This window comes from Equus asinus, chromosome 7, assembly GCF_041296235.1.
Source record: "Equus asinus isolate D_3611 breed Donkey chromosome 7, EquAss-T2T_v2, whole genome shotgun sequence".
Classification (NCBI taxonomy): Eukaryota; Metazoa; Chordata; class Mammalia; order Perissodactyla; family Equidae; genus Equus; species Equus asinus.
In genome coordinates this window covers 53824214-53844574 of record NC_091796.1, presented here as the reverse complement: position 1 = coordinate 53844574, position 20361 = coordinate 53824214, and the positions used below count along the sequence as shown (strand labels likewise).

At 37.2% G+C, this 20361-nt stretch overlaps 1 protein-coding gene across 15 annotated transcripts in view; it reads right to left on the bottom strand.

The window, feature by feature from the left end:
- GREB1L (GREB1 like retinoic acid receptor coactivator) overlaps positions 1-20361 on the bottom strand; it is a 240767-nt gene that overhangs the window by 35459 nt on the left and 184947 nt on the right. For all 15 annotated transcript variants that reach the window (XM_044773554.2, XM_044773549.2, XM_070513371.1 and 12 more), the window contains 2 exons: positions 4042-4222; positions 2061-2253 (listed from right to left, as the gene is read on the bottom strand). In XM_044773554.2, the coding sequence (XP_044629489.1) occupies positions 2061-2253; positions 4042-4222 (374 nt within the window). The remainder of the gene's footprint in view (positions 1-2060; positions 2254-4041; positions 4223-20361) is intronic.

Sequence of the window (20361 nt, the reverse complement as noted above, 5' to 3'; positions counted from 1 at the left end):
TCTCTTAGCAACTTTCAAATATACAATACAGTATTGTTAACTACAGTCACTACGCTGTACATTACATCCCCAGGACTTATTAACTTTATAACTGTAAGTTTATACCTTTTGACCCCCTAGACAAATTTCACCCACTCCCTCACCCCCCACCACTGGTAACTATCCATCTGTTTTCTCTCTGTTTTATTCTGCTCTGGATAATAGTGACTTTGATATATACTTTGCTTTCTCCTGTAAACCATCAGTCCTCTGTGTGTTCTTGGAAAGCTCTAACACAAGCCCACAAATGTTCAGCAATATGTTTTGAATTAGTTACTTTGCTTTTCTCAATTATTCCTCCCTTAGGACATTGGCTTCCGGAGGCTGATCATTAGGAGCTTCTCCCCTAAGTGTGTGAAGTTGTTGTAAATTAGATTCAACATTTTTACCTTTTCTCTATGTTGATCTCAATTTCATAGGGATGATTTTTTTAAAACTTTAATTAGAATATAATGACTAAAATATAATTATTTTGAATAAATCCTGGGTATATCTTTAATTCATAAATATGTCACAAGATATCTCTATGATAAGAATCCTTTTAAAAAATATAACCATTAACCACTATTATGCCTAAAAATTAATCAATCATAGGAGTGATTTTTAAGGAAAATTATTTTAAGCTTGTTTGTCTATTACTCATGTCAGGAGAAGATAAAGGGCAGAAGCTATGAGCCTTCTTCCTATCACTAGTATCAGTAGTCTTCTGGAAGAGACTGAATGAACAAGGTAAATTAGGATGGTTCTCTTTTTTCCCCCCCAACAATGTATTAAAACTTAACATTTAATAGGAGAACTATCTGCTGGATTAAAAAACCATTTTTCCATTCATCGGTTCTATTGGCAATCACACTCTGGGTCAGTGCAACTGCTTGGGTAGCCCACAGGCATGCCTCACATTTTAGAGGCAAAGGAACCATGGTGGCCTCTTATCTCACCCATAACTTCACCACCCCATATATGGAGGGAGTCAGTGTGGAGAAGATACCAACAAAGCGAAAGTTCAAAGCAACCTCTGTGTGACAGTGAACACGTTGAGATAGTCCTCCTAAGGGAGAGACTACTGATGCCAACATGATTTAGTGACCTGAGTTTGCCTGACTGCAAAGAACAGACCAACACTCAGAGCTCAAGTCAGGGAAAATTTACCTCCTTCATAATAGAATGAAATGCACTGGGTTGATAAATAGTTAGTCTTATGTAAGATATTTCTGGCATCTTTTACTTAAACATGTTTATTTTAAAATATCCGATTTGTTCAGTATTTTTAAATGAAGGATCCATTGCTTAATGGCTAATCATTAATGACTAATCTTTATTTTTTTAATGAAACATTTCTTTGATAGTATATTTAACATCCAATTTTATAGGTCATAGAAATTATTTTTCAGATATTAGGGACTGGAACCAAAAAATATAATGCCTTGAATAATGTTGAGATGACTATTCTAACACATTAAATACCACTCCTGAGTAATTTAGAGTAACAGTATCGTCATCCTCTGTTTCAACCATTAGTCTGTGAGAACTGATTAAATGGAAAAATCCAGTTGCTGGGGGAGCGTGAGAGTAATTAACAGTGATACAGATCAGTAAGACTAAAACATGACAGAGAAGCCATCCAACAGGACAATACAATTTCCAGGTCTCAGATTGAAATTAATCATTTAAAGGCACAAAGATAATCAAACATATTGATGGTGTCAGATAACTTCACACTTTTTTGGGGACAAACTGTATAGGATGGATAATTTTGTGTCTGCATGATAACCTAAAAAAGAACCACGTAGTCACATTTATATAAGACACTATTCACTGGTTTTTAGTCTTATAAAAATTGTAATTATATGGACTTTCAGAAGATAAAGCATGTTAGTTAGATTTTCAAACTAGCATATGGGTTGTTAGATTTTCAACCTCTTGTGCTATATTTTACAAAGCCACGACAATATTTTATTCAAGGTTATGCCCTGGGGAACTGAGAACACGACTATGTATCAGAGAATAGAACAGAGACTCACCATGCTGTCCAGCTGTATCCAGTGAACCTCATTACTGGAGCTGATTCGGGACTGTTGGGTCTGCAGAGTGTATGGAAAGGAGCTAACCTGAAGCACCAGGAGGTTGAAAGCTTCCAGAACTTCTCTGCAATTAATGACTCTATCAGCCAATCCATGACTGGGTTCACCAAGTGACAAAGAGCCCGAAATAACACTGTAGAAATATTGAAAGTCACATTAAAACCTCCTAATTTAACTGATTAGATGCAGAATTGGCATCAAAATGGAGAAAATGTCTTAGCTCGTATTTTTCTAGTTGTTCTTAATTGGGAGCAGGAGCAGAAACAACCAACACTTGATTTGGAAGAGCAAAAATTACACACTCCTTCTTACCCCTTTCAGACAGATTTCAGTGATATTTTTTTTCCTTTTTCAGTTTGCCCCTGATATACCTCAAAGTGTAACTCAGTTATCCTGGCCAAGGATGTCTAAATCTGTAGTTGAGATGGATCACTTCAGTTTGAAAGCTCACCTGAATGAGGGAGCTTCTCTATCAAAACGTGATGCTTATAACTGTGCAATGATCTGTACCCTAAAGAGACACCAAAGCTGCAAGGGATCCCTGTTGTGTTAATACCACTCTCCTTCCTCCCTTGAGGCTGCTAGACTGTGGGGAGGGCTCCTCCTACTGCCTCCCCGTGACCAACATTTTCATATCTCTGAAGCATCTTCAGTTCTGTTCAATTTGGATGTACCAGGTTGCCATGCAGCCTCAAAACCAATTTTTTTTTTTCCTCAAAGAAATAATCTCGATGCCCTGGGGAACTAAACAGAGAGAGATACAATCAGGAATCCTCCGAGCTACTACCCCAGACTTTCAAAGATGAGGTATTCAAGGTCGGTGAGCTCTTTCTGCCCATAGAACACTAGCAGTAACTGAACAGGATGTGGGCAAAATTCTTCCCTTCTTTCCTTCCTTCCTTCTTTCTGTCCTTCCTTCCTTCTTTCTTTCTTTCCTTCGTTCCTTCCCTCCTTCCTTCTTTCTTTCCTTACTTCCTTCCTTCCCTTCCTCCCTTCTTCCCTCCTTCCTTCTAAATCTAATAAGTTACGCAAGGTCTTCTTTATACCTACGTACGGCTCAGATTGTGGAATACCAAACACATTCTCGCTTCTGAATAAGCACTTTTGCAATTCTGACATTTCGACCACAGATCAAAAAAATTCCAGATTCCTAAGCTCAGTGTGTCCTTAAGAAAAGGAAATCTATAAATGCTTGATGATGCCTGAAATTTCCCTCCCCCTTCATGGTGAGGAGAAACCAGGATATGTAATATGCGATGAGAATTTGCCCCCTTTAAAAAAAATTATTTGCCTTTTTAATCCATAAGAGCAAAGATACCCACTACCAGATAATTACTATCATTGGTCTGGCTCCATCATGCCACATTTACTTTCTTTCATTAATAAGCCCACCAAGAGATAGGATATTCTTTTGCTTAAACTGGTAAATTGTGGAAGGTTTCAGAGCTACTGTCAGGTCATTAAAGTGGCATCTCCACTGCTGTTAAAGGTAAGAGGGAGCAGAGAAAGGCAAGAAAGATGGGAACTAGCAGAAGAGGAAGGAAGAAAAGAGAAAAAGAAAAAAGGAAAAGAATGGGGAGGAGGAAGAGTAGTAAGAAGGAAAGCATGTGGCCCTTCTGGGAGCTCAGTAACGTCCACCTCCTACTACCACTCTTTCTCTGAAGCTGTTGAGTTCCACAATGCTCTTAAGACCGTATTTTTAACAGGAATTTGTAATGTCACCTCAGTAAGGTTAAAATAAGAGCAACATTAAATTGGTAAAAGTTGAAGAGGAAGGAAAGAGTAGGAGTAAGTTACCAAGAAGAAGATACCAAATGTTAAGGGTCCTTGGGCTTTCAAATCATCACCTTTGAAATGATTTATTACGTAACAATTACTGCTGCAGAAGAAATATTGTATTTGCTCACTCTGAAGCAATCACCTCGTTAGTTCCACATGGGAGTTGTCATGAACCAGCACAAACAGTGTGTATGGGTTCTGTTTCACCCTCCGCATAAAAACTTCAAACTTGGTTTGAATCTCATTATCTAGACGAACAACATATTTCTCTGCTCTCTGATAAGCTGTCCCATTTTCCTCCAGACCCAAGTCTACAAGGACACCTGCCAAGAAGAAAAAAGAGTTTGTCTTTTACATACATATATATAAACGAGATAAACTTAAGTTCAGTGTCAACTGATATACTGGGTACTAACCATATATAGAGATTTACAAAGCAGCTATTTTTACTTTTTCATGTTCCCCACCAGAATTTCGAGGAGGAAATATCCGATTTCCTGTTCTTTAGAACACCCCCCCCACCTCCCCCACCTCCCCCAAATGACAACAGGGAACAGTCTGAGAAGCAGTTAAATGTATGAGACCTCTGTTTAATTAAGTTCTATTTATGTGAAGTGCTGCTAACTGCTACTGCAGGCCACTCGGAAAAAAATGAAAGTTTGGGCTACAGCTTTCGGCCAAATTAATATAATCACATAAGCCTTCCTTACCGCAAATTTAGCAACAAAACATGTAAGAAAAAGGAAAATAAAATGTGATGTCCAAAGATACTAAAGCTAGAGCTTTTTTAGGTAGTATTTTACTCATTTTTATACAGTGACAGTTTTGCACAGTATCTAGAGTGTGGGAAGCCCTCAACGAATGTTGGATTATGTACCAAATTAATAAAATGAACTGAATTACCCAAGATTATTCTCTCTATATTCTCAAAATGTTAGAAACTATGAAACTTTAGTACTGTATCATTATCTGTCTACAATAAAGTTGTTTCTACATAAAAACATCTAAAATAGTTCTAGGCACACGAAGCTGTTGTTGGGATAATTAATTAAAATACCAAATACATCTTTAAAATGAAGAGACAAAATGGTAATTATGTGAGGCGAAGGATGTGTTAATTAACTTTATGTTGTAAACATTTTGCAATGTATACACATATTAAATCATCACACTGCACACCTTAAACTTATGCAATGTTATATGTCAATTATATCTCAATAAAGCTGGAAAAAATCCAAAACACAAGGGCACAGGAGCGTGCCCCCCTCCCCCCCCGCCCCGACTCCAGACACTTAGCTGCACAGAGGGAGGGCTAAGGCCCCTGAGAAGAGAGCCTTGTGACTCAAGCCCGTGGACCTCCAAGCAGAAGGAACTAGAAGACTGATTTGGGGGTTAGATATGTTACAGAGTCCTTGAGGACCAGCCTGGACTCCAAAGGCTGAAGGATATCTATTTAGCATCCATTACCAGCCCAACTCACTGGCCCCAACTATGTGGAAAAAAAAGTAAAATTAAAAAATAAATTAATAAAAAGTAAAATGAAGAGAGCTTTATGAATCATGTTGATTTAGTTTTATCTAGCTTTTCTTTTCACATAAAATCAACTCAATTAACAACTACACGCAATTAGCATCTAGATGCTGTAATAGTAATAGCTCTAAATGGTATAAAAGAAAAAGGAAAAATGTTTTGCCATCGGAAAAATTCACTATACCAGAAAAGGTAAACAGAAAAGTAATTTTGCTTTTAAACATTTTTCATTAGGGGCCTTTACTCAGAGACTTTTTTCAATTTCCACCCAAATGTAATCAAATGTTGTGAATATTTCGAAAGGCAATCAATCAAACATTTAACTTGGCAGGTATTCTGATTTTTTTGGAAAGTGAATTGCTTGTAAAATTCATTCAACATTCGACAGTGATGGATTGAGCATCTGCTGTGTAGCAGGTACTATGTCAGGTATTGTGCTAGGCCTGGGGACACACAGGAGAACAGGACAAAGATCTTAATCTCCTGAGGCTCATGATGAGGAAGATGGATAATTCTGACGAGTGTCATGATGGGAGAAAAGTACTATGGGGTAGAGAGGGTGAGCAGAGGCATAGAGGGAGGACCCACTTAATCTCTGGGGTTTCTGTTTCCTTATCTGTACAATGGGGAGAGTAGAACCAGTTGAAATTTAGTCTATATTTCCTAAGTTTATCCTTAGGAAATATGCAGTGTAAGTTAAGGGCATCCTAATATAAAAAGACTATAAATAATTCATAAAGAAGAAAAAGATATATCTTATGGAAAATTAAGAGTTGACCACATTTCAAAACAAATGAAATAAAGACTGATTGTATGCGTTGGACAGGTTAATTCCATATATGCCCTTAATGGGAAGACAAAGTTCCATGAATCTAAGAGGTGGTTCTCTTAGATATAACATGGTATATTAGTCCATAACTATGCAGCCAGCTGCCTCTGCAGTGGTGAATTTGGGTGGGGAGCTGGCACATCAGAGGTACTTGATTGTTTTATTTCTAACTGGGCATTTATAGTAGGTCATCCTTACCTTTAAATTTTGTTTTAGACTTGCTTTTATTTTTAAGTTTTGTTTCTTTCCTGGTTATGAAAGTGATAGATACTCATCTTGGAAAAACTGGAAAGTATAGAGATATATTAAAAAAGAAAAATTGTCCGTAGTTCTTTAACTCAAAATAAGCCACTGCAAACATTTTTGTGCATTCCTTCCTGTCTTTTTTCTATGCATGTTGTGCTACCTAGCTCACATTTTATAATTGTATATGCTGATTTTTTCACTTATAATTGTAAAGTAAGAAACAAAACTATCATTATTTACTAATAACTTGTCTGTGTAGAAAACACAAAATAATCCACAGATAAATCAATTAAATTAATAAGAATTTAGTTAAGTTGATGGGTTCAAAATCAATTTATAAAAATTAGCTGCATTTCTATATACCAGCTGAAAACAATTAAGAAGTGTGTTTTTAAAAAAATTTACAATAACATTAAAAAAAATTAAGCACCTAGGAGTAAGTCTTATAAAAAGTATATAAGACCTTCATGGAGAAAATGATGAAACTGTTAATGACATTAAATAGAGCTATATTATAAAATATAGTTAAAACTAAATTCTTTTCAAATTTATTTAGAGATTCAATGTAATTCCAATAAAAATTCTAATAGTTGTTTTTTTAGCTTGAAAAATTGTTTAAAAAATTTATATGTCAGAGCAAAGGACCAAGAATAGTCAAGACAGTCCTGAAGAAGAAAAGGTGGTAGGGATTTGCCTTGCCAGAGACTAAGAATTATAGAGGTGTATTAATAAGATGGAGCAGTTTTGGCACATGGGTAGACCCTAGAAACAGACCCCCACGCATATAGAAACTTGATTTATTATGATAAAGCTCACATGGCAGATCAGTGGCAAAAGTATGGGCTCTTCAGTAATTGGTGCTGAAGAACCAAGAAATTATATTGGACTTACCTGATACACAAGAAATTCAGGTGGAGTAAAACTTTAATGCAAAAGACAGACTAAGACTTTTAGAAGACAATATAGGAGAATAATTGTATGACCTCATAGAGGACTTCTTATGTACAAAAAGCCGAAGGATAAATTAAGCTTAAAACTTATATTCATCAAAGACATTATAAATAAAAAGACAAGCCTCCCAAATCTGTAAAAAATATTACTAATGAAGGACAAGTATTCATAATACATTAATTACTCCTACAAATCCAAGAGAAAATGGGCAAAAAACTTTAATAGGCATGTCCCAGAAGAAGAAACCCAAATGGCCAAGAAACATTGGAAAAGATGTTCGACCTCATTAATAATAAGGAAAATACAAATTAAAACCACAACAGAATGGAATCATAGCAAATTAATAAAAATTAAACAAGATAATTGTAAGAAAGAAGTGGATGGGAAAAAACCCTATGTATCTCCTCATTTCTGCAAAACAAATTCAAGAAGCATAAACCAGAAACTAAAGAGACTGGTTGCCAATGGCAGGGGTGGGGTGAGTGGAAAAAAGGTGGAAAGAAGGGGAGAATGGGAACAGGGTAAGTATGAGGAGGGAGAGACAAGTCTCTGAATATACCATTTTGTATAGCCTTTGCTCTTAGAACCACAGCAACAAACAAAATCAACCAAGAATGGAGTGGGGGGCGGGGGAGGAACGCAAAATAGAGTCCAAACAGTAACAGATGAAACCTAACATAACCACACTGATGGGGATGAGGATGAAAAGAACAAACCCAAGTAAAATCAGTGTCTTGGCTGGATACTATAAGGCTAAAGACAAAAAGAACTGTACACAAAAATATGAGTTAGCAAATCAGCTTCTCACAGGGGAATGGGTTAGTAATTGCATAATTTCTAGAAAAAAATAAAAGAAGTGAATAGAGCATAAATAATGAGAACCAAGTTTCTCCTTATCAGAGAAAGAAGTTACGAAAAAAGAAAGGAGAAAGACTAAAATGAACCTTGTGGTGTACATACGGAATTGGAGGTATCAATGTGAACTCATTTTTTTTTTGAGGAAGATTAGCCCTGAGCTAACATCTGCTGCCAATCCTCCTCTTTTTGCTGAGGAAGATTGGCCCTGAGCTAACATCTGTGCCCATCTTCCTTTACTTTTTATTTGGAATGCCTGCCACAGCGCGGCTTGATAAGCAGTGCGTAGGTCCACGCCTGGAATCTGAACTGGCAAACCACAGGGCTACTGAAGCGGAGTATATGAACTTAACTGCTATGCCACCAGGCTGGCCCCTGAACTCATATTTTTAAGAATAGATAGATATATAAATAAACAGGTGTGTGTGTACATGTGTGCATGGGTTAATATACATACATATATTTCTTATGTCTGTCTGCTGAGTAAGTCTAGGAGCAATGACACCCAGTAACAATAAGCACACTTAGCACCCAGATTTTGGTTTCTAAATACCATTCTTGGGGCCGGCCCTGTGCCCAAGTGGTTAAGTTTGTTTGCTCTGCTTTGCCGGCCCAGCGTTTTGCTGGTTCAGATCCTGAAGGTGGCGTTCCACATGCCACAACTAGAAGGACCCACAACTAAAAGATACAACTATGTACTGGGGGGATTTGGGGAGAAAAAGCAGAAAAAAAAAAAACACAGTTGTTAGCTCAGGTGCCAATCTTTAAAAAAAAAAAGAATCATTAAAAAATAAAATAAATAAATACCATTCTTCAATAAAAGGACTAAGGGTTCACTGGAGAAGAGGTTAATTCAAAGTTTGGGGTGGAGAAATTAAAAATAACTCTGGAATGTCTTGTGGTTCTAGAAAATAAGGAAATACATGAAAAGGGATGGTGACATGTTAAAAGAACATAAGCAATGTAGGTTCATCAATTGTAACAAATGTGCTACTCCTGTGGGGGATGTTGGTAACAGAGGAGGCTGTGAATGTGGGGTCAGATATGAGATGTCTCTGTACTCTCCTCTCAATTTTTTCTGTGCACCTAAAACTGCTCTAAAAAAAGTCTTTTAAAAAAAGAACAACACCAGAGCTTACCTGAAAGAGTTCCCAATGACCAAAGCTAGAAAACTTGAGCACCAGAATAAATAATAATAGTGCTGGGAATGACCCATAGCATAAAATAAACATTCATGAATCCATGCTGATATAAATAAACAAATAAATAAATAAGGAGGAGGAGGAGGAGGAACAGCTCTTCCTTACAGAAAGATTAAATTAATGAATTCCTACTAATACATGTAGGCAAAATGATGGAAATGTAAATTCACCATTATGCAAACACCACAATAACTTGCAGGCAAGATCCACTGATGGATGCTAACAGCATAGTCTCAAAGTATTCCCCCAGGACTTTATATAAACTACAAAGAGGAAAATAGTAATTTTACAGTGGAGAAACCTGTCAGACACCACCTTAATCAACTGATTGGGGTTAACATCACCAATAATAAAACATATCAAAATCATGTATTCCCTGATATGATGCACTAAGAAGGACATCATATCACTTTTGTGGTATTCTTGCCAAAAACACGTAACCTGAATTAATCATGAGAAAACATAGGACAGTCCCAAATTGAAAGACCTTATACAAAACAACTGACTAGTATTTCCCCCAAATGTTAAGGTCATGAAAAGCAAGGAAAGACTGAAGACATGCTACATATTGGAGGAGACCAAGAGGACACAACAACTGAATGTGATCCTGGAACAGAAAAACAACAATAAGAAAAAGACTAATGAAGTCTTTAGTTAGTTGATAGTATTGTTTCATGATTGATTTCCTGTTTTGATAGCTGTACTATGGTTATATAAGTTAACTTTAAGGGAAGGTGGTGAAAGGTATACATGAACTTTCTATTGTACAGCTTTATTGACATATAGTTCACATAAAATTCACCCATTTATAATGTGCAATGCAATGTCTTTTACGATAGTCAGAGTTGTACAACAATCACCATAATCAATTTTAGAACATTTTCATGACCTGAAAATGAAACCGCATACTCTTTAACCCTCACCCCTCAATTCTCCCCTCAGTCCCTCAGCCTTGGGCAGTCACCAGTCTATTCTCTTTCTCTACAGATTTGCTTATTCTGGAAATTTAATATAAATGAAATCATAACGATATGTGATCTTCTGTGATTGGCTTCTTGAACTTGGAATAATGTTTTCAAGTCTCATCCATGTTGTAGCATGCATAAAACTTCATTTCTTTTTATTGCTGAATAACATGTCATAGTATGGATGTACCACATTTTATATATCCATTCATCAGTTGATGGACATTTGGACTGTTTCCACTTTTTGGCTACTATGAATAGTGCTGTATGCACATTTTGTGTACAGATTTTTGTGTGGACATATGTTTCCACTTCTCTTTCATTTCATACTTAGGGGTGGAATTGCTGGATCATATGGTAACTCTACGTTTAACCAACTGAGGAACTGCAAGACTGTTTTCTAAAAGGCCTGTGCCATTTACATTCCCATCAGCAGGGTATTAGGATCCAGTTTCTCCACATATTCGACAACACTTGTTATTGTCAGTCTTTTTGATTATAGCCATTGTAGTGGGTGGGAAGTAGTATCATTGTGGTTTTGATTTTCATTTCTCCACTTAGCTAATGATGTTGAACATCTTTTCATGTGCTCATTGGCCATCTGTATATCATCTTTGGGTAAATGCCTATTCAGATCCTTTACCCATATCTTAGGCTGTCTTTTTATTATTGAATTGTCATAGGTCTTTAAATATTATAGATATAAGTCCCCTATCAGATGTATCATTTGCAAATAATTTCCCCGATTCTGAGTTCTCTTTTCATTTTCTTGAAAGTGTTCAAAAAGCACAAATGTTTTAATTTTGATGGTATCTAGTTTATTTTTTTATTGTTTGTGCTTTTGGAGTTATTTCTAAGAAATCACTGCTAAATCCAAAGTCATGAAGATTTACACTTTTATTTTCTTCTAAGAATTTTATAGTTTTAGCTGTTAACATTTAGATCTTTGATCTATTTTTAGTTACTTTTTGTTTGTGAGGTAAGGGTTCAACTTCATTCTTTTGCATGTGGCTATCCAGTTACCCCACCATCATGTATTGAAAAGATTATTCTTTCCTCATTGAATGGTCTTGGTATCCTGGTCAAAATTCAGTTGACCATAAATAGGAGGGTTTGTTTCTGGACTCTCAGTTCTATCCCATTGATCTATATGTCTATTCTTATGCCAGTACCACACTGCCTTGATTACTGTAGCTTTGTATCGAGTTTTAAAATGGAGAAGTAACAGTCTTCTAACTTTGTTCTTTTCTTAATAGTGTTTTGGATATTCCAGGTCCCCTACATTTCCATATGAATTTTAGGATCAGCTTGTCAATTTCTGCAAAGAAGCCAGCTAGGCTTTTGATAGGGGGTGCAATGAATCTGTAGATTTGAGGAATACTGCCATCTTTGAAATATTAAGTCTCCCAATTCATGACTATAAGATGTCTCCATTTATTTAGGTCTTTTTTAATTTCTTTCAACAATGTTCTAGTTTTTAGAATATAAGTTCTACACTTCTTTTGTGAAATATATTCCTAAGTATTTTGTTCTTGTTCATACTATTATAAATGGAATTGTTTTCTTAATTTCATTTTTGAATGTCTTGTACTGTTTTGTGACTTTTCTGTAGACCTAAAATTATTTTAAAATTAAAAAATTTAAAATAAGCATGACCATATCAAATATTTGCCACTGAAACACATACACAGCTAGTGGGAGTGTAAATATAACCATTTTGAAAATAATTTATCACTATTTAGTAAAGTTGAAAATATATGTAACCTATGCACTAACAATTCTACTCCCAGAGAAACTCTTGTATATGTGTACCAGCACTGTTTGTAAAAAACTAGAGACAAAACAAATGTCCATCAGTAGTGGAAATCATTTTTTAAGATGTGTGGTACATTCACAGAATAGAATAATAAAAAGCAGTAAAATGAATAAATTACAGCTACACACAACAACAGGGTCAATCTCAGGAATGTAATGTTGAGTGTAAAAAGTAAATTATTAACGAATGCATAGAGTGTGGTTCCACTTACAAAAAGGTTTAAAGTATATGACATTAAACAATATATTGTTTAGGAGTTATGCATTATGGCAAAACTATAAGCAAAATAAGGGAATAATAAAAACAAAATTCAGGATAATGGTTACCTTTGAAAGAAGAAGGAGGTTAGATCCGGAAAGAGAACAAAAGTCTTCAGTGTTCTTTATTTTGGTGGGTACATGGGTGTTCACTATGCTGTGATTTTTAATACCCTTTATAAATTTTATCTATTCAATATTTAAGATTTCTTAAAAAGAGGGAATGTGAATGTCTATCCACATTTTAGAAAATATTTGAAGACATTAATAGCTATACTAGATTCTATCTGATGGATATATTATCAATAAACAGCAACTATGTTTTCTCCTCACTTTCTATTTTGAATAGTATAGAAAAGTTGGTGCAATAAAACACTTGTATACCCTTCCATTAGTTTCATCAATTGTTAATATTTTGCTACGTTTTCTTTTTCTCTTTATTACTTCTTATTTATTGTTGTTGTTGCTATTATTGCTGAATAATTTGGAAGTAAGTAACTCATCATAATATTCACCCCTAAATATTTCATAGGAGCAAAGGCATACACTTACATAACTACAATATCATTATTATATCCAAGGAATTGAACAACGTCGATATAATATTCTCTAATACATGGCCCACATTTGAGTTTCACCAATTGTCCCAGAGCTGTTTTTATTTTTAATAAAATAAAAAAGCTTTTTATTTTACTTTTAGGTCCAGGATCCAATCAAGAATCAAGCATTGCACTTGGTCGTCATGTCTCTTTATTCTCCATAATTGAAACAGCCCCCTGCCTTTTTTTCTTTTTTGGTCTTTTCACTGATATTTTTTAAAATGCAGGCTAATTGTTTTGTAGAATGCCACATCATCTGGATTTTTCCGGGAGTGTCCTTGTGATTAGACTCAGGTTAAACAGTTTTGGCAATTATACCACACAGGTGACATTATTTATTTCCCTTTGCTCCTAATGTCAATCTGTCCCATGATTGGAGATGGCAAAGCTTGATTACTTGGTGATGACAGTGTCCACTGCTGGATTTCTCCATCGTAAGGATACCTTTTACTTTTGTAATTTTCAATGTGTGATGATGCTTTGAGACTGTGCAGCTATTTGTTCCTGAATGACATTGTACCTAATGATTTAGTATACACTGACGATGCTTCTCAGAGTCAATAACTACGTTGGTAGTGCAAAATAGGGGTTTTTATAATTCTATCATTTTCCTCTATTTATTACTAGTATTTTTTTGTAAAGAAGGGCTTGCCCCCCACCTCTCACTCCTCTTGTCTCTTTTATTTTTTAGTATTACCATGGACTCATGGGTTTTTAAAAAAATTCAATAGGTTGTAATCCATTGCCATAATCCTTTTTGACACTTAAGATTACCAAATTTGATCAGTAAAATCCCGTTCAAGGAAGCTGCTATGTCCTTTTGACACATCCCCATCAATCTCTGAGTCCCTACCAAGCTTTCTCGCTTTCTGGCACAGCAAGTATTCCAGACTGTCGCACCTCTGAGCTGGGACACTGGAGAGTACATTTATAAGCCAGATCTAGAGGGAGGCCAGATGTGCACATTGATACTGAGATGTCGCTGTTTTTAAGACTTTTCAGTGGACAGAGCAAGGAAACATTTAATTTTTTTCAAATTATGTGTTCATACTTATATCTCCAATTTAAATCTAAAAAGGATATTCCTTACTTTTCCCTATTCCATACCTGAGGCTCCCTTGTTTCATTTGAGAACTCTGGTGTTCAACAATATTAAAATATTTACCTATTTGCTGTATCCTATGATATACACAAAATACGTAGTTTTAAAATTATCCTTGCCACTCCCAGCAACAAACATAAGAAGTAAAATTCAAGATTTATTTGCAATTCTTTTTGCCCTTGAGATATATCATATTGAGAGTGCATAATAAGAAAACTGCGTTCAAAAAATACTTGAATTAATTCTTTTTGGCGTGTGGTTATGTTATCAACTTGTGCAGTTAGGTTCATTTATTTCTGTTTGTATTCAATATTAAGTTTTTTCCCATCATTTTAATTCATGTTTTGAATATGTAACTCATTTATAAGGATCAAAAGTCAAAACTATATAAAAACTTATAGTCATCCCATCCCTGTCTCTTTCACCCCATATGGATAAACTTTTTCATTTATTTCTGGCTTAGCCTTCATGTTTTGTTTTTCAAAAATATGCACAAAGGCGTGGAATCTGAAAATGATCTGAAGTGTTGAGAAATGGCTGGTCTGAGAAAGGTCACTTTCTGTCTTCTTATTTATCACAGTTCTATAGGATTAAAGTTTATCTTCTAAGTCAGGAGCAAATCTGTCACATTTTTCCAACTCCACAATAAAAAAATGGACATCAGGAGGGTCCCCTGGGGTACCAACGGTAGCACAGAGAGATTCAGGGCCATGTCTACCTAAATACTAAATCTTACTTTTGACATGAGTGGGAATTTAGGAGGCATCAGTAATCCTTCTTTTATGACATTTTGCAACTCACTGAGTTCTTGAATGGAGCCAGTGGTGGCTGGGAATTGCTGTGATCCTTAAAGGTGGTCAGTCTGAACCTTGGGGAGCAGCCACAGGTGGTGCCAGTCGTGGACATCTTTCACAGAAATAACCACCTCGAAAGGCCCTGGAGAGAACCTTCTAGGATGCCAAGGACTCCAAGCAGCTAGCTTGTAGTTGCTTATGCCCCTTTTTTCTTTATTGAAGGCTACAGGAAGCCAGGTGTGTTTAAGGAAAACTTGAGCATTGGCCTATATTCCCCTTTATGGGATTAAAAACATCATCATGTCCTCTGAGGCCGTTCCTCTAAAAACTCTAAAGGAGAAGCAGCAATTTTTCGACCACCCAAGGGCCTGGAAGGGGAATAATCCAAGAACATATGCACCAAACCCACAACACCTCTGAGCACCAGCGTCAAAGGCCACAAAGGTGGAAAGTGAATGAGCCGCCAGAACCATCAGTGGAGGAGCTAATCAGTCTGAATATCAAGTAAAACCGATACTTGATCTAAATGTCCAGGAATCTAAAATGTCCAGGTGTCATTAAAGATGACCCACTATTCATCTCAATGCCCCGTTATACTGCCTATTTATTTGGAGAGAACAATGTATTCTGGCTCAAATGTTCTTATCCCTCGATGTTTTTTAACAAAGAATTTATTTCTAAATTTTTTATCTCATTTTTGTTTCTTGCTCTTTCTCATCAAAAACATATCCCAAAGAAAAAATAAAACTACTCTCAGTTTTAGCTGTTCATCTTCTCTGTTGCTAGAATTAGTATCTTCAAAGTTTTGGTATGTAAAAACATTCTAATGCTTAAAAGGATATGAAAATCAAGAAAATATTGAATCATTAGAGCACACCGGGTTTTTAAGTATTATGAGAACAATGTGCATTCTTTCACCCTGTCAATCTCTTTTCAGCCAATAAATTACCTGGGAATTGAAATCGCTGGTTAAAATCCCTGCTAATCGCTTTCAGGGCCCATTGTATCAGCAGTCCCTTTGTCTTCTGGTGGCCCAGCTGGCTCCCTCTGTCCTCCCGCTGGCAGAGAATTCTCTGATCTGGGTTTGGTAGGACTTGTCTATGTGGGTGTACACTGCTGTGCTGTTTGCTTGGGTAGGGAGGGAGGCAGCACCAGAACTGCACAAGAACAGCACTCTGACACAGAGGCAGCTTCAGAGCCCTGTGTGACCGACAGATGCACCTGATCAGACACACTGGAGGCCTCTACTCTTGGCCAAAGTAGATTTCTGAAATATGGGTTTTTTTTTTTTTAAAGGTTGGCCCTGAGCTAACGTGGTGCCAATCATTTTTTTTCCCTTCTTCTCCTCAAAGCCCCTCCAGTACACAGTAGCATATTCTAGTTGTAGGTCCTTCTGGCTCTGCTATGTGGGAGCGTGCAAACTTAACCACTCCACCATGGGGCTGGCCCCTAAAACATGGTTTTAATGACTACATTTGTTTTTGCCAGAGGACTACAAATATTACTCCTATGTCTTCCTTTTAAAATAGATGTTAACTTAAAATTCAGTTCAAAAAAGTGTTACAAAAATTAATTTCAGCAAATATTAAGTGTCTGCTGTGCCACAGACAAGACAGACACGTTCCCTGACTATGCAGCTGAAGAGAAAGAACATTAATAAACACACAGGCACAACATGGTGCAGCGTGCCATGGCTGGAGCACTGCAGGGCGCAGATGAGCACCAGTGCATGAGTTGTAGAAGAAAACCTAGGAAAGAGCATGCCTTGGAAGCTAAAGGAACTGCAGTGTTTAAAGGAATGGAAGTCACCTGTGCAGTCAAGAGTTTACGTAAGATAAGGACTGAGAAGGTCACTGGTAACATTGGGGAGAGTCCCATAAGGGTGGGAGTTGGAAGTCCAGGCCAGTTTGTAGGGTGTTGAAAGCACCTGGGAGCTGAGGAAATGGAGATAACAGACTACTCTGCTTGGCAGTTAGCTAGAGGAGGATGCAGAGGAGGGTTAGGTAAGATTAACAGAGGCTTATTTTGTCTTTGAGAGAGTGAGGCAGGTTTAAATGGATGGAATGAGCCCCAGGAGAGAAAGAAGTTGAAAGTGGCAATGAGAGAAGAGATAATCAATAGTGTGAGGTCCAGGAGAATGAGGAGAGGATGGCACCTGGAGCAAGGGGGGAGAATGGGCTTAAATAGAGGAGGGCAGCTCTGTCACTGATCAGGAGGGAAGGCGAAGAGAGAGGTGTGCGTACACTTAGGTTTCTAGATTTGGAATCAAGATGTTTTTATCTGAAGTTTTCTTCTTTTGGGGGCAGAGGAAGGGAGAAGTAGGTGGCACGGTCATTTGCTAAGAGAGAAAGATGAGGTCAGAAATTTGAGTGAAATAGAGTCTGTAGTAGTCAGCCACTATGGAGAATGGGAGAGAGGTCCAACTAAAGAACCAAAAAAGAATATATGATTGCATCAATTGGAAAGATTGATTTTTTTCCCCACAGTGTCCAACACTGTGAGTATATAGGAGAGGAAACTATGGTCTGACACTGGGGATATCTGGAGATGATTCCAGGATCCAGCAGAGTCTGGGATATGACTGGGGAGCAGGTGGTTGTGAAGGAGCAGGGGTAAAGGTGTTTGACGATGAGCAGCTTAAGGTACTGAGAAACTAGGATATTGGCTGGGTCCTCCACCTGGATACGAAGTACCTCTGGATGATGGCGTGTTGGGAGGCAAAGACTGTGAGCCAGGTGCCAACGTTTATAAACCAGGGGTGGGCACTGGGCAGCTAACTCCTTAGTTGGAAATTGACTTTAAGAATGCTAACTTTAGGTATTTGTTATATTTGTACAAAGGAATCTCTGGCGTTTCCCTATTCTACCTCAGGACAGAATGGTTTCCTAGAACTACTTTCTTCCCTGGAACCCCATTCCTTGTTGCCTTTGTCACTGCCCAATAAATAGTTTTTTCTGCTTAAGTTTTAGGTGACTGACAAGGAGGTATAAGGTTGATGAGACCAAGAAAATATATTTTAGAAAGTGAAAATGGCTTCCTCCGCTCTTCACTTCCCCTCCTAATCTCTACCACCTCCTTAAAATTTCCTTATGTCCATTTAAACAGAATAACCTATCTACATATCAGCAGATGAAAACTTCTGTTTCTTTTATAATCAGGCATGTGTGGAGGCATCACATTTGTGTCATTCCACTGAGCATGATAAAATTTCCTTGACTGGATACTGCCAGATCTGCTCCCGTTCACTGGGGCTCCCACAGACACCATTTGAAAAGCAGGAAAATATGAGCAGTCACAAATACTTCTTGTTTTCATCCCACCTACCTTGAATTGAAAGTAGCTTGCATTTTGATTACACCGATACTCTAGGATTCTAATTTACAGAATTTGAGGTCTCCTGAATTGGAACAATTATGCCACAACGTCACATTTTTTTAAATGACGCTAAAACAAAAGTATTTCCTGTGGTCTAAAAATTCTTTATGCTGCTTCTCCACTGATCAAGTTACAAGCCCATCTGGGGCAAACTTAAAACTGTTTAACCCATTTCATTTCTTTTTTCACCTTCAAATTCTTTCCATGATGTTTTCTTTTCCTCCCTGCCTCTCTTCCTTAATTAGAATGTGAGTTGAGGTATCAAATGCTTTGCCTTTGTGCTGGGTCTGCAACAACACGATGGTTTCTATTTTCACTTTTTTCTTTCAGCCACGTGTGGGCTGCCAAGGATGTGCCCTTTCTGCATGCCCTGGCTGCGTCTCCCTGCCTGGGGCTTTTCCTGGCAGGCTGGCTCCTGAAATGCTTCCTTTAGGGAAAGGCAAATGGCACCAGAAAGCAGAGCACTTGGACACTGTTTCTCCCTCTGTCTGTCCCTTCCCTCCCTCCAGCCCTCTGTTCAAACAGTAGTTGAGCACTTACTGGTGCCAGGCCTGAGAAGGGCACCAAATGAGGCGCTAGGCACACAGAGAGGAAAAAATGGCCCTCGTCCACAAGGTACTACCCTCTGTGACCTTAGGCCAATGAAGCTCTCCTCGATTCACATGGTGAAATATGAGGAAATTGAATCAGATGATTTCTTGAGAATCCTTTCTGTTTTCAAAGCTATGATCATTAAGACTTCTTTTAGTGGATAATCTCCTGCTATTTACTCTGCTCTGGACACTTTCTCTTTACACTTTAACATGGTCTTTCCTGTTCTATTATCAATTGTTATGTGTTCCAAGAATATGAAGTATTTAAATGTCAAAACAAGTAAATTTTGGTGTCGTTATGATGTGGAATACTATACATTCATTAAGAATGATGCTTACAGGCTTTAATGACTTGGAAAAATGTGCACACTATAATTTCAAGTGAAAAAAACAGGCACAGGGAGAGAAGAGAGACCGGAACACTAGGTATTAAGTCATTTGTTAACACCCAGATTTTAACAGTGGTTATCCTTGAAGGGTGGGATTATAAATGTTTAAATTTTCCTACTTTCTTTTATTTTTTAAAATAAAGAATACCATAACTATGCTTTTTCTATAATGAAAATGAATACAATTATTTTTAAATATACAGAAGTGATTGTTTTTGCCGCAAAACTTCAATGTGTATGCCAAAGCCAGATGTGAATAATGTTTAAAATATGCTTTACCTTGAATTTCCAAATCTGCTCATAACATTGATTTTTTTGGATTCCAACCTTATGTCAAATTCTGGTACCTTTCTGAGGAGTGATAATCTTAAGATACTCCCTGTGGAAAAATCTGAGGCTGTTGAGATGGGAAAATGAAGGACCTATACAAATTTTTTCATTTATCAAAAATGCAAGGTTTTATTTAGGGTCTTATATTTATTAAGAAAGGTGAAAGAAGAGGTCATCAAGAGGTTATTTCAGGAAAAGGCTCTGCATAACCGCTGACCATGGATGATTTCACCACTTGAAACAGGTGCTATGATGTGTTTGCTCAAGCTCGATTTGGGATATCAGATCACAGACTCAGGAAGGCCACGAATGCCAATTGGTACAAGTAAAACACCTATAACAGAAGGCACTCCCTCCACGGTATGAAAGTGGAAAACCCATAAGAAATAAAAAATCTTGTTAATACTCGTGGCAACTAAAGCCCATCCATTTCCCACAATGGAGAGGGGCAGAAAGAAAATGCAGAAATGGCCAGCAGCTGAGGGAGCCTAGAACTCACTCTGGTTTCTGGGAAAGCTAAGAGAGAAGGCATTTGACCCTCTCTAGCTAATCACCTATAACTCAGTATTTCCAACAGGTCATTTTGTAACTTGTCACTCAGAATTTTAGAGGCCGAAAAGACGATTGCA